Raw genomic sequence first — 15,331 nt, forward strand, 5'->3', positions numbered from 1 at the left:
CCAGGGGAGAGAGGTACCTTTAAAAAGAACCGGGTTGGGGATAGCCGCCCTGTTTTTTCCCCCCCGCGTCACCCTCTGCTTGGCTGGAGCCTTGGCTTTGTAAGTGTCCCTCTTTCTCCTTTTATTAAAACTGATTTATTCCAAAAGGACTATTTTTGGTTATTTCAAATCTCTCGCATCAAGCAGACATATCCTGTGGTGGATGCAGTAAGCTCCAGGTTCTGTGCTTACCCGACTATTCAGAGGATCAGATCAAAGTACTGAAAGACCCTGTACCTGGATTTGAAAACAATGAGACAAGATGCTGATTTGGGTGCCCACATCGGCCCCAGTGGACAGATGACGGTCAACCTCTGAAGCCCCTGCCCCATGTGATGCAATTAATCCTAGCTCCCCCTTTTCTCTGCGATGATACACCAGTTGCCGTGGTCATTGCCAGCACTTAGAACCTGCAGCTCAGACACACTCTCTTGCAGAAGTCCAGACAGCTCGCCTTCCCGGAATACATGGTAGTAGCGCATGAAGGCTCTGGAATCCGGAGCCACCTCCTGCTCCTCTGCGTAATTTGGGTCTTCTGATTGGGAATCTGTAGAGTCGAATGCAGAAACTCTCCTTAATGTTTTTCTGGCAGAAGGATCACTGACGTTACCTGCAGCCTGACTGTCTCTGGTGTTAGTGGTGTCCAGACAATCGCCACCCTCCTTCCTCCTGCTGTCTCCTCCCTGGTGGCCACTGAAGGTCTCCGAAGTGCCCGTTTGTCCCAGCCAGCGCAAGTGTCTTTGAGAACATGTGTCTACGAACACCTCATCTAAGTTTGATCCTTTGGTTGACAACGGGTCCCGGGGATGGAAGTCTAAACTGGGTTGTCTGGAAGGCTGACGGGACACAGTGCTATTGGCCCAACCCTGTGTGATATTCACAGGTCCTGTTCTTTCAATTTGCTTCTTCAGGGTTGATTCATCCAAAGACCTGGAGAAAAACCAGGAGCGAAGGGATTTTCCAAAATTGTTATACAATCCATTCTCTTCCTCGCCTTCCTTCGGAATATCTTCACAGCAGGTTCTGGCCACCGCAGGCCCACAGTCCATGCTGTGGGACCTCTTGGAATCACACCTGCCCTTCAAACATACTGCACAGCCACACGCAGAGCCAGGACCCTCGTAGTCTTGGCTCATGGGATGCCCACACGGAGGCCCCCAGGGCTGGTGGGATTCTGAGAGCAGCCGGGAACAGAGTGCACTGTTCCACGGAACAAGCACATCCTGCTTCTCAAAGTGTCGATTCTTCTGTTCCATTGCCCAAACGTAAATCATCAGCTGTCCTCCAGGAGCTAAGACCCTGGCCATTTCCTTTATTGCTCTAATTCTTCTTTGTTTTGTAGAAAAATGATGGATGACTGAAAAAGAAAACCAGAACAAAACAAAACTTAGATCTCACTGTGCACACATCGTATGTGTAAGCACATACATAGTGATGTGTTTCCACAGAACAGTGGTGGAATTCTGACCTAGAGTGAGCCTTATCTCATGGGTTTGTGTACTGGCTGGTTTTGTGGGTCAACTTGACACAAGCTAGAATCATCAGAGGAAGGCGCTTCAGCTAAGGAAATGCCTCCATGAGATCCAGCTGTAAGGCATTTATTTTCTCATTTAGTGATCAATAGGGGAGGGCCCAGTCTATGGTGGGTGGTGCCATCTCTGGGCTGCTGGTCCTGGGTTCTATAAGGTGGCCTGAGCAAGCCAGGACAAGCAAGTCAGTAAGCAGCACCCCTCCATGGCCTCTGCATTAGCTCCTGCTTCTGGGATCCTGCTCTGTTTTGAGTTCCTGCCCTGGCTTCCTTCACTGATGAAGAGCCGTGCTGAGTGTAAGCCAGATAAACCCTTTCCTCCCCAACTTTGCTGTTTGGTCACGATGTTTTGTCGAAGCAACAGAAACCCTCACTAGGACGGTCTGGCTGTCAGAGAGACACAGTTTTTGGCTTGGGTAAATTTTATAGAATTGAATAGTCTCTTCAGTTCCAATAACAACTTAGAGATATTGTTCAAGCTCTCTTCAGCTCCAAAGCCTGTGGAATTTGATAACTGGATGAACAAGGATAATCATTGCGAATTACTGAAACATGAAAGGGGCATTACATGAGGCAGTGTTCTCTTGTAGAGTCTATGAGATAATTTGTCGTTTTACTGAACAACTGCTATTTCCATAGAAACAAAGGATGAGCAGCAATAAGTCATTGGTGTTATGAAACAAATAAGGGTTAAATATTACTTTTTCAGTTAGATAATGCGAAGAGAAGTCAGCTAAACACAAGTGCAAATGCTTACTTAGCATTTCTTAAAGATAACACAATAATTGTGTATGCTTAAAAAACCAAGTTACAAGTTACTATTTTACTTTTAATCCCTGCAAAGTTGAAGGGAGAGTCGAGCGTTTTCTAAATAGAATCCACCTCTCACTTACACGGATGTGTGTTATTGTGGGTGCATAGTCTTAGCAGTAATAATTATTATGGTGTGCTACGTGAACACAGGAGACAGCGTGATAGGCCAACACTCTACCACTGAGCTGCACCCCTGGTTTTATTACGTATATTTTCACCAGTGCTAGTCTATTAGATCCTAGAGGGGTTTAACTGTAGCACTGTGTCAAGAGGAAACATCCTTAGTTTTTGAAACAGGACCCGTTATATAGATCAGGAAGGAGATTGGTTCCAGGCAAAGCTGAGAGACTCTCTCTCTCTGCTGCGGGCGGAGAGCAGCTGAAACTGTCTTCCTTGTGATTGCACCATTTAGCTCTTAGTAGTGATTTTAAGCTGGTGACTCGGGGGTTTACCTGCCACAGGGATGCATGGAGTATGGGAAGGGAAAGTCTGGTAGAGACATAAATAGCTTTCAAAGGAAGATCACTCAACATTTGTATTTTTGCTATTTTTTAAATTTTTGGTTATTTTGTGTGTGTGCTTGGGTGTGCTTTTGCATGTTTGTCTGCATGTATGTACATCCACCACGTGTGTGTAGTGGCCAGGAGGGAGCACTGAATCCCTTGGAACTGGAGTAACAGACAGACTACAGGACACAGTTTCTGGGGATCATGACATCTCACTGCAGGGTTCTTGTAAAACCCAAATAAGGGACAGGGGAAACATTAAAACAGGACTGTTTCACTCAGTGCATATCTCTTTGTAATAGAATAATGTTCCAGGATTCTGCCCGGCTTTAAAGGGTGTTGGTAGTATGTACGAAACAAAGTCTTCATTCATTTATTGATAAATACAGAACAATTCATTTTTAGTTATGATCTTATGCAGAAAAATGACTCTTAATGTTTTAAACTTATATTTAACTGGGTATGGGTAACAGCTTTTAAAACAAGTGTTTTTTTTAAATATTCATTTGTGCATCTGTATCTGTGTGAGCCAATACCATGTGTATAGAGATGCCTATAGGCAGGTGTTGGATCCCCTGGGACTGGAGTAGGCAGTTGTGACCTGCTCAAACTGGTTTCTGGGAACCAAACCTGGGTTCCCTGCAAGTGTAACAGTGCTCTTAACGGCTGAACCATCTCTCTGGCCCCAAGCCAAATGTTTTGGAGGAAAAAGAGGTTTAAGGAGGATTTCCTCACACATGTCAAATGTGCTATGTATACACACACATACATGCTCTGTTAGGAAGCACTGTGAGTGTCACTATAGTGAGATCTGCCTAGAATGTCCCTGCTGAGAAGCTATGCTAAAATTTGAAAAATTAAAAGAATATTTTTGTGAATTGTAATCACAACTTAAATGCAAAAATAGTATTCAATACATACACTCCATATATATATATATATATATATATATATATATATATATATATATATATATAAAACCATATATGCACCCAATACACATACCCCATACATGTACCCTATATATGTACCACATACATGCACCAATATATTCACCCCATATATACACCCCATACTCATTCCACATATACTCTCCACATATATATATATATATGTGTATACCAATATATTCACCCCATATATAGTCCATATACACATTCCATATATATATACACCATATAAGTACTTAGAGCAATTTTTCTGTCAGAGAGGCTCAAAAAAAAAAATCCAACTTGAATCCAACTTTTGGATTATAGAACCAAATGATGACAAGCGATTTCCTTTAACACCCTGTCACATCTTCTATTTTATGACTTACTGTTCTTTAACTTTGCAAGTGCTTAAGTCTTACTAAGCACTCAGAACTTATGGGCTTAGCAGAAGTGTCACTGGCATTCCGAGCTAGATCATTCCTGTTACCCACTAGGTGACAACAGCACACATACACCTGTCTGTCCACTCATTGCCAGACATTGCTCCGTGTCCCTTGGAGGGTGGGGGCTGGGAGTGATCCAGCTCTACTTCAGAGGCACAGGTGAAGAGTGGGTAGTTGATTTATTTACATCAGTTTGTATTGCTAGATTCTTCTAGACTGTTTGCTGAACTGCTCTAAAGGCAGGGAGTGTGTTTCTGTTTCGTATCTGCCAGGGGAGCGTGATAGGTGTATAGCCAAGTATGACAGTTGTCTCTCTGTTATTAAGAGACTCCAACAGCAAGAAAATAAGCAGGAAAAAAGATATGTCCTCTTGTCAAGACAAGCAAGAAATACCAAAATATGCAGTTCAAAATAGGGAATAAATATATATAATGTAAGAGTCTTGAAATCTCTCATAATGATGTTCTAAATGTGAAATATGACTGGAAATGAACTTATCCCATTATCTCATAGCTAGGGTTCCTAAAAGCATGTTTGGTTTTTCCACTTAATAGGGTATTTTTATCTAGCTTATTTAGAATCAGCACCTCTCTGTGTACTCCAGGTTGACCTCGAACTTGTGACCCTTCTGCCTCAACCTGCACAGAACTGGGATTAGAGATAAATGCCACTGTGTCTATCAAGGGAGCGTTTTCTTTTCTTTTCTTTTCTTTTCTTTTCTTCCTTCCTTCCTTCCTTTCTTTCTTTCTTTCTTTCTTTCTTTCTTTCTTTCTTTCTTTCTTCTTTCTTTCTTTTTTTTTAAATTTGGTTTTTCAAGACAGGATTTCTCTGTAGCTTTGGAGCCTGTCCTGGATCTAGCTCTTGTAGACCAGGCTGGCTTTGAACTCACAAGTAATGGAATTAAAGGCATGTGCCACCACTGCCCTGCTCTCAAGGGAGCACTTTCAATGAAAAGATAGTAACAGGGTGTGATAGTATATTTCCTGCTACTATAACAGAATGCCAAAGATTAGGTAAATTATAAACAACAGAAATTTAGTTGGCTCATGTTTTCAGAGGATGGTCGTTCCCAAAACCAATGGGTCAGCCTAGGTGGGGGCCTTGGGGCTTCATCTTAAAGAGAACTGAGTGAGACAAAGGTAGAAAACAAAACCCTGCCGAGCTCATTATTATGCAGATATTTCCTCTGAATTGAAATCTCTTCCTGTGGGGAGATGCACTGTGAGACACTGACTAGAAGCTCACAAGACCTTTGCGCCTCCCTGAGGTAAGAGTGAGCGATTGCTGAGGGAGAGGAGGTCTTCAGTGGAGTTCGCTGTAAGTTGTGATGCTTCCCATGAGGTGCCAGCCGTGTGGAGTGGGCTTTCCCGTAGAAAGCTGCCACCAATGTGTCTCTAAGGAATTCCTCCCCCATGATCCTGTCAGAATCCTGGCTGTGCTGCTTTGGTCTGAACTAGGGTCCCTATGTGGGGTTCATCTCTCCTAGGAAAGCAGTGTGTACATCCCTCTGGCTCAGAGGTTGAGAGACTTGTGGTAGCTAGCCCATTTCCGCCATCGGCTTTCATATGATCAGGAGTGCCATGACAAAATCTAAGGTAAGCTTTGAAAGGGCCACAAATGAGAGAGAGTAGCACACTCCATTTTCTGTGAGGGAAAGGCATAGCCTTTACGCTGAGAACAAAGAAGAGTTCAAGAAGAGATACAGACCATTTCTCAAACATGGAAAAGCTATCCATGCCCTCCTCTCCCCTACAATAGCATGTGAAAAATCAGCGTGCGCGGAAAGAGAGCCAAGTCTTGCCTCTTTCCAAACTCTTTAACGTTGAGTTCTTTAGGAAGGTGACCAAATAAAAACCTTTCCCCACTACAAATTCTGAGAACAGCATGGTATTGCTTAGGTCAAAAAGAATCCTTTGTTATGTCTGTATCACTTCAAGCAAGACTATATCTGCGAGAAGTGAGACCTTTGGAAAATTAGGAGGCTCAGATGCTGTCCTGCATGGTTGGTTGAGTTAGCACCATCGTAAGAGGTCATAAAGTTTGATATTCAACCTCTACCTCTACCATATGGGGAATCATTAAAAAAAAAAAAAAATGGAGGCAGCCCCCATCTGCAAGCCTTCCTAAGGGACTGGCTCAGTTGGTTATTTGACGTAAGAAATAAAAGTCTATTGTTTTAAAACACAAGAGTCCATTATATTTTCTTATAGCAGCCTGTATAGACTAATGTTTATGGCAAAATGCACCTAATAGTTTCAAGAGAAGGAAGTGAGACAGCACAGAGGAGGTTCCCATGGCAACCACCTTTTACTGTTCCTGACCATTTCCAGGGTTACAGACATCCAGGCCTGAATCTTCACATTATACAAACATACAGTTCCCATCTGAGGAGACCTGGCAACCTCTCCTCTAGTTCAGCAAAGTATAAATAATATTATTCTATATTTTTATAATATTATTCTGTATTTCTTTTAAATCATGGATGGTAGTCAGCTTCCATGAGATCACCTAGCTTTGGTAAAGTTTGTTTCCTCAAAAGGCTAACTAAAGAAATGTGTTGAATCAACTCATTTGCTCTGCAACAGATTTGAGAGCTGTAAAGAACTTAGCAGAAGATTCCTTTATTTTTGTTATTTATTTGTTTATTGAGACAAGGTCTTACTATGTAGCCTTGGATGTCCTAGAACTCACTAATTACAACAGGCTAGCCTCAAACTCCCAGAGATCCACCTGCTTCTGTCTCCCGAATGCTAAGAATAAAGGTGTATGGGATCATGCCTGGCTAGGGGATCCCTTTGATACAGGCCCTCCAACCATATTTAAGTACAATCAACACAATGGACGGCAAGAGTACTGGGTAAAGCGAGCTCATATATGTGTGCATGTTTCAGGCATGGATTTTTGTTATTGCTGCTTTTTGTTTGCTCTGGCATTGAGTTTACTGGGAAGACAGACTTGTTAACAACATCCAGACTTAGGAACACAAAGACAGGATAAAACAGCACAGTCTGGGACCCGTCTTTTCCAGAAACTTAAGTACCAGTGAGTGACGCACCTGCCAGGGGTTGGTCAATACATTCGCTCTAGAATTTTCTGTTAACAAAGGGCACTGTTGTGACCTGTTTTTGTTTGTTTGTTTCAGTAACATGACATCTGAAAAATCTACTTTATGCCAGGAGAATCTGGTTTGATCTCAGTCTAGCAAAGCATATTTTCATGAGTAAGAGCCCTAACATTTTTCATGCACATAATAAGAGAAATGGGAACAAATCATCAAAAACAATGCAATAATAGCCTGAAGGTTTAAAATTAAAATAACACACACACACACACACACACACACACACGTATGTATTAGGCAAGAGGCAAATAACTCATACAGTAGAATATATTTTAAAATTAGATAAAATACATTGCATAGACCTCTACAAAGAATGGACATTGAGTCATGTGATTGGCCTGACCATGGTTTTTCATGACAAAGTGTGATGGTGGCCTGGCTGCCTTACCTCCTATGGAGATGATGGCATCAAAGCCCTGGTCCCTAAAGGGGAGATTAAGGTTGTCGCATATCATGACTTCGCCACCTCTGTTCCGGGCAATCTCGACCAGAGGCCCACAGTAGTCACAGCCCAGGGTATGGACTTGGCTATTGACTTTAAGGTACTTTCCAGTTCCACAGCCTGTAAGAGAAAAACCTCTGTTACATGCTGGCCTTACTGGAAAAATGCAAGTTCACTTGCCCTACAATAGCTAAAGAAACTATATTAAATGACCAAGACACGAGACTTCAGCAGATTCACACGGAAGAGGGGAGAGTCACAATAGGAGGAGAAAAGATATATGTATGGAATGTTTATTGGGGCAGTGCCCACGGGGCTCAACACATCAGCACAGCCCAATCACATGAGCTAGCCTGTCCCTGGGAAACACAAGCTCCAGCATCTAGAAACCAAGGCCAACAGAGAGCAGTTGGTATCTTTAGGTTTGCTTGGCGTGTGCGTGCTGCGTCAAATGTCCCCTCCAAGGGATCTTACCAATTTCTGACTGTGAGAAACCAACTACTGCTGATGACTTTTCAATGTCTAGAAATAGGATAATCTATACCATCCAATGTGGTTTTAAACATACGAATGTGACTGATAAAGAAAGTAGCATCTTTTTTTTTGCTCTCAGGTTATTGCTAGGGCATTCCTGTTAGGTCAGTCTATAGTGCGAATGAAGAATTTAATCAAACAGACAATTTTTGACATTCATTTCCTAATGGTAGAGGCCCAAGTACATAGTCCAAAGACTGAAGTCAGTCAAATCTTACAGCGTGATAGAAACACGAAAGACAGATGATGTGTGTGTGTGTGGGGGGGGGCCTTCTCTCACCTAGCACCTGCCATCATGTTCTCTTTTGATTACGGGTCTCACCGCATTGCCCAGGCTCAATTTCTGGGTTCAAGTGAGTTTTTCCCACGTCAGTCTTCCAAGAACTTGGCGTAGTAGGCACACGTCACTGCCCTGTCTCCTAGCATGACCTTCAGTCTCAAATACATAATCTAGGTCCTTGCCAGAGGTGTTGGAAGAAATCAAGGAAGCTGATTTGGTATCCGCTGGCATTTCTTACTTAGAGATTTTTTTTTTTCCGCAGCACAAAAATAACCAATATTCAGATGCGAAGTCTGGCTGCCTCTGAGTAATAAGTCCAGGACAGTCTTTAATAATTCTTCCTTAATACCCTGTTTTCAAAGCCATGCGACATGAAAAACAGAGGGGAAGGATTCCTGGTGCCAGCTGTGACAGCGGAGAGGGGAAGCGAACGAAACGATAAGCCTTCTAATGTGATTATTTCAATATAAATGGCTGAGATTAGATACTCATTTCAGATCTCATAGCCGCTGCTCATAACGCTTATGAATAACAATAGCTGCTATCTGACGACAGTCACGGAGAAAATATAAATCACACTGAATCTCGAAGTCGACGTTCCGTCTGTGTTAAAGATGACAGTCCCATTTTCATAAATATCTTGAAAACTCACTTTCTCCCTTTATTGGTTTGAGAGATGATGCATTTAGAGAAAAGAAAGGGAAAATCTGTCCAAAGATTCTGCCAGGAAGTTTTCCTAAGTCATAACAGACAGTGGGGGCTCTTCAGAAAACCACTGGTAACAAAGAGAAAGGGCCTTTTCTCTTAGCGCCCAGAGCTCTGGTGCTCTCACCTCCTCCCATCTTCATTTCTAATAGCATCACTGTGAACGGAACCTGCAAACGATGCTAAGTGCACACCCTAGATGGCAACAAGGGGAGACGTTCACATAATGAGGAAGTCAGGTCCATCACCAACCTGTGTCTTCCCGTGATCAATCAAGATATATCCTGAACGTTTTTGATCCCACGGCATACCCCAGTCCATGACAGTCACGCTCCCTTGTGAAATCTCATTAATGACAACCAGGCCCGTACTGAAGAGGGTGTCTGTGTGCTCACACTCTTCTCGGTGCTGTACTCTGTACCACAACGTGGCTACAGAAGATAACACAACATGACTCCAATCCATCAAAAAGGAGATCTGTCATTGGCCAAGCATAGTCTGGCCATACAGAAATGGCATTCTCTACTTTTACTGCATCAAATGAAGGAAAGGCCATTAGAGAACTAATGCCAATCAAAAACAGCTGTTGAAACTGAGAACGCTGGCAGACAAACGTCAAGAGGCATCTTGACTATTTAAGAATTTATTTGTTTTATTATGTACACAAAAATACCGTCTTTAGTGCTATTTGGGCAGGTACTTCTGGAGTTAATTATGAGCAGAATCTTGCTGAAGAATCCAGCTTTGGTCTTTCTCTCGCTTTATGAATGGATCTGGGTCATGACTTCAGTCCACACACTGCCCTCCATGCTGCGTGCAAGAGTCATAAAATGCCCCAGCCGATTCTGGCTAAACTGCTATGACCATGTGGGTCAGTTGTAGTGCTGTCAGGATACGTGCCAGTGTTTCTGCTGTTGAACCACTGAAGCTCTGGTCATTTATGCTGTTCTTCATGTTTCCTTAATCTCTGCCCTTCAGGTTTCTTGAATGGTTATGGGAGCAGACACCTGTAATCTCAGCTGAGATGGGAGGATGGCCGATTTAGGCTATCTGGGCTAAACAGTGGGGTATTCTTTCACTGCAACCCCTCTGTGGGACGTTGTCAACATGATTTGATGACGGTCTCTGCTGGATGTTGGAAACTGATTTGATGATGCTTTGCTCTCTACCTGCCTCTTCAGGCTAGCTATTTGTCCTTGTACTTTTGCTTGCTACAGACTTAATAAACTCACCCATTCAAGCCATGAGTACAGCTATCATAGATCATGTGTCAAGACCACAGAAACCAAGGGGTGCAAAAGCAGCTTTCTCTGTCTTCTTCCATGCTGAGAAAACACGACCATTTTCACATAATGAGGAAGTCAGGTCCATCACCAACCTGTGTCTTCCCATGATCAATCAAGATATATCCTGAACGTTTTTGATCCCACGGCATACCCCAGTCCATGACAGTCACGCTCCCTTGTGAAATCTCATTAATGACAACCAGGCCCGTACTGAAGAGGGTGTCTGTGTGCTCACACTCTTCTCGGTGCTGTACTCTGTGTGTGAGAGAGAGTGGGGGCAGGGGAGGCACACTTTCTATATCCCAATAACTTGATTCTAATTTTTATTAAGATATATCACACAAAGTGAAGGCCTTGATTCAGACACACCATACACGGTATCCCTATTATCCTAACAATTAGCTGTGGAATTAGCTATTCCCAGGGCAGAAAACTAAAATAGAAGATGAGTCATGGCTTTCTAATGAAAACCTTTTATTTCTATTTACAGAGCCCATTGCATTCAATGATCTACAGAGAACAGCAGCCTATGTGTATCAGAAAAACAGACCACCCTAAAATTACAGCTGTCTCAGTGCCTGCCTTGCTGATAAGACTTCATCATTGTTCCTTTAAAAGTCTCATGCCTACAGCCCCTAGCTAGCAGACCTGGTTCTGGAGAAAGTGCCCATCTTTCAATTTTCTGTCTTATTGCTAACACAGCCCCCACTGCCACCACCACCCCCAGACCAGTCTTCCCATTTATTGGCTAAATCCAGCACAGTGAAATTGAACTTTCCTGGTCAGAACAACATTATTTCTTCTTTAATTCAATTTTACTTTATAATATACCCTTCATTTTCTAATCAAAGGGTTACTGTTTACTGATTTGTTTAAGTACATAAATCACATATGACTCACAGATTTCAAATGGGTGAAAATATATTTTCTATCAATATAGTTAGTGATTTGAACAGAGGGATTCAGAGACTATCATTCATCCTATAATTTATGGTACCAAAAATACAAGGGAAAATTGTCTGTTAATGTGGTACCATTAGCCTGGATACTATGCAGCTTTTAATCCTGGGCAACATATTCATATAGGTAAACATGGAGTGTATTGAAAGCCACAAAGGCTAGATGTATGATTGTGTACTGTACAACCATCGTATGTAATCAAGAAAGGGACCAGCCACACACATACCCAGAAGCATAAGGCTTTTATAGTCACACAAACTCGTTCAAGATTGCACAGAGGGCTGGCGAGAAGGGTCGTCGCCAGTGGGGTGACTTGATGACTGGAGACTGGATGTGCTGGGGTGGTTTCTCATTGTACATTCTTGAAAGTGAACCCATGGCTGCAGATGACTTCCCATGAAGCACACCTTAATTCTCCATCCTCATCTGTTAATATCCTTTCACCATTTGGCTTTGGGCTGCCTGGTGGCTTTTCTTTTTCACCGTTTGGATTTATTTCTCTTGTCTAATTGAACCTGGGCATCACTTAACCAATGTCTCGCCATTTGCTTTGTCTCCACCCTCCATCCCTGTTCCAACCCCTGGGCATCACATCTCTCAACTCTGTTTCTGTGAATTCAACTTTTTTAAGTATCAAGATCATGCAGCCAAGCCGGGTGGTGATGGCCGCATGCCTTTAATCCCAGCACTCGGGAGGTAGAGGTAGGTGAGTCTCTGTGAGCTGGAGTCCAGCCTGGTCTACAAGAGCTAGCTCCAGGACAGGCTCCAAAGCTAGATTATGTAGTAGCCTTTGTCTTTCTTTGTCTGGCTTGTTTCATTCAGCATAATGCCTTCTGTGTTGACACATGTTGCAAAGGATAGGATTTGGGGCTTTATACTAATTTTGAAAAATGTTCTGGAGAATAAGAAAATTTCCTTTCTTCCATATTCTGGCTGTGGACAGGGTCACGGTGAGAGGTCACATTAGCATATTCCTTTATCATTCCAGCCGTTTGTTTCGAATTGTCACCCGTGCACATTCACTGTGCGTGTGAATTACATTTCTGCACACTTCTATTAGAAGTAGTGCAGATTTAGTACTTCGTTTGCTTTTTGATCTTTAGACTTTGTATATTCACCTAGATTTTCCTTTTAAATCCTTTTTAATTTAATGGAATCAAAGTTATTAATATGATCATTGTACATTCCTGGCTGGTTTTGTATTTGCTGTTCATCTAGCCACTAAACTTTATTCCTAGCCCTAAATCAGCCTGCACACCACTGGCATGGTCATCCAGGCATGCATAGAAATGTCTGAGTTGCTGCAGCTCTCATAGTATTGTCAGTGAAGAAAATCAAAGTGGAGTAATTGGTTCTGGACACTTAAAATGAGTTGCCGGGCCCCGCGGAGCCATCTGTGTGTCAAGGCTTATGACAGGTGAACTTTTGAACCGAACTCTCTGGTACCCACCCAGGCTCATGGTGACCTCACGATCTGGTTGGTGCCAACTGAGATTTTCTGGGAGGACGCCTGAAGGCTTTGTAAACATTCATAAAACCACACCTTCCTCTCTCCCACTAAACTGCCCAGAGACAGACTGTGCCTAATTCCTTTCTTATGAACTCTTGCTGTATCTGTCACAAGTTCTAGCAAACAGAGGTAGAATTGGCAACTCCCTGGCAGTTTTAGTTACACCAATGATACTTTTGTAAGACCCCAGAGCACATTCTTACAGCTACTGGAATTTGGTGTCTCCTGCATTACTATTTTAATAAAGGCCAAATTAAAAAAAAAGTCTTCTCTACTCTTGACTTGCTAGACTCTATGTCAGCTAACACCATATGTGGGTGTCTTTCTCACAACTTATTTCACGCCCAAGAATTTGCACTTTGTGCGTGCGTGCGTGTGTGTGTTTGCTTTGTGCAGATGCACCCCTTCTCCCTGCAGCATTCTTGGGTTCACAGATAGTTCACCAACAGATGCAGTGCCTATGGGCAGAACACGTGAGACAAGGCTTTGTTGAAGCAGGAGAGTAACGCGCTGGCTGAGAGTCTGATGTAAACAAATCAGACACATCCAGTGAACAAGACATCCCCAAACAGAAACACGGCAAACTGGCCAAAATGTGTGATTAATGTGTATCTGAACCTCTCCAGATGTTTCCTCAGGACAGTGAGTCGATGCTCACCAATCCAATGTTCACAGTACATTTAGAACACAGCACAAATAACGACAATCAATTCATTCTTTTATAGCTTTTTTTTCTTCCCTTTTTTTTTTAAAAAAAAAAACATGGACAAAAAGACTCTAAGACATAGAGAGGCCTTTCGTCTCAGGACTACTTCAAAAACAATTTCACTCTCCTTCAGTAATTTCATTTTCTTACACTTAAACCTTCGCTTCATCCTAGACTGTCTTTTCGGTTAAGATGTAATAACAGCACCATCTATTATATACTGCTATCCTGAACCTCCTGGGCGAATCGCCTCTTTCCTCCCCACCCGTATCGAAGTCCTGTGCTTTGCATGGACAATGGACAGCAGGGGCTCTGAACTCTAAAACCAGGTACTGTTCCCTCTTTGTGGTATGGGATTTGAACCCAGGGCTCTGAACATGGGAGCATGCCTGCTATCCCTGAACCATATGCCCAAGCCCAGGATACCATATATATGTGTGTGTGTGTGTGTGTGTGTGTGTGTGTGTGTGCGTGTGTGTGTGTATGTATATATGTGTATATGTGAATATGTATATGTATATATATTAAAAAAACTGATACACTAGAGATTTTTTTCAGACCCCCAACTTCAGCATGGTACACCCCTCTTCCTAGACTGTGAACTGCTTATACCTTCTGCCAATATACCTTTTGTCATTTGCTCTGCACACACATTACTATTAAGGGAGCTGTCAACCCAGGCTAAGAAGGAGTTAACTATAGACTTGTGATTCTTCTGTGCACAGCAAGCTTGTGATTCCTGGAAAGCCGAGTTAGTGGGAAGCAGAAATCCAACCGCACCTTAAATCTTCGTCTGAGACTAAGTTGTGGTTTGCCGCTCCTCAGTTCAGAAAGATGCTGAGCTGAAGTCCTCCAGATAAAGCAGTGATTATGGAAGTGCTACCTAGTTAAAGATACGCCCTAGCAATTCCATGCCTACAAATAAGGGGAAGGACCCATCAGAATAATGAAAGGGTATGAGACTCCATTCATGATCTCACACAAGTCTGGCTCCTTCATAGACGTAGATGTCACAGCTCAAGATAAGCCAAGTATACAAAACACATCTTACCACATGTGAATGTCTTTAAACCAAAACCGGCCAATGTTGCATCATTTCCATCCTTATTTATTCCATCTGTCATGGTTGATTTTGATGGAGGATCTGCATACGGGCCCAGAATGGGTCACCGCTTCCTCTGAATATAGGATGGGGGATATTTCCGGCTTGATGACTTTGATGATAAGAACTTTTGGGATGAAGTGAATATTCTAGAGACTAGCACGCTACAACACCACATCACCTTTCTTGTAAGAATGAAAATAAGGTAGGAATGACAGGCACACAGCAGACCACGCATGGCAAAACAAAAGTCTGGGTTACCAATGTCAGCGATGAGGCTGCCTGGTTTCTGGTCCTGCAGGAACTGGCGGACTCGTGGCCAGGCTTTGCTCTGCAGGTCACTGAAGTAGGGGGCGGTGCTCTCATACACATCATGTACGTGCCGTTTCTCTAGCTGGGCAGCTTCAGGATCCATCCTAGGGAA

At 42.8% G+C, this 15,331-nt stretch overlaps 1 protein-coding gene across 1 annotated transcript in view; it reads right to left on the minus strand.

The window, feature by feature from the left end:
- Positions 1-264: 264 nt before the first annotated feature.
- The window catches only part of Trmt9b (tRNA methyltransferase 9B (putative)), a 50,256-nt gene continuing 35,189 nt past the window's right edge, over positions 265-15,331 (minus strand). Inside the window, exons 4-6 of the mRNA XM_038328558.1 lie at positions 15,169-15,323; positions 7,771-7,944; positions 265-1,396 (exon numbers count right to left, since the gene is read on the minus strand). Of these exons, the coding sequence (XP_038184486.1) occupies positions 387-1,396; positions 7,771-7,944; positions 15,169-15,322 (1,338 nt within the window). The 5' untranslated portion in view covers position 15,323 and the 3' untranslated portion in view covers positions 265-386. The remainder of the gene's footprint in view (positions 1,397-7,770; positions 7,945-15,168; positions 15,324-15,331) is intronic.

This window comes from Arvicola amphibius, chromosome 4 (genome assembly GCF_903992535.2).
Source record: "Arvicola amphibius chromosome 4, mArvAmp1.2, whole genome shotgun sequence".
Lineage (NCBI taxonomy): Eukaryota > Metazoa > Chordata > Mammalia > Rodentia > Cricetidae > Arvicola > Arvicola amphibius.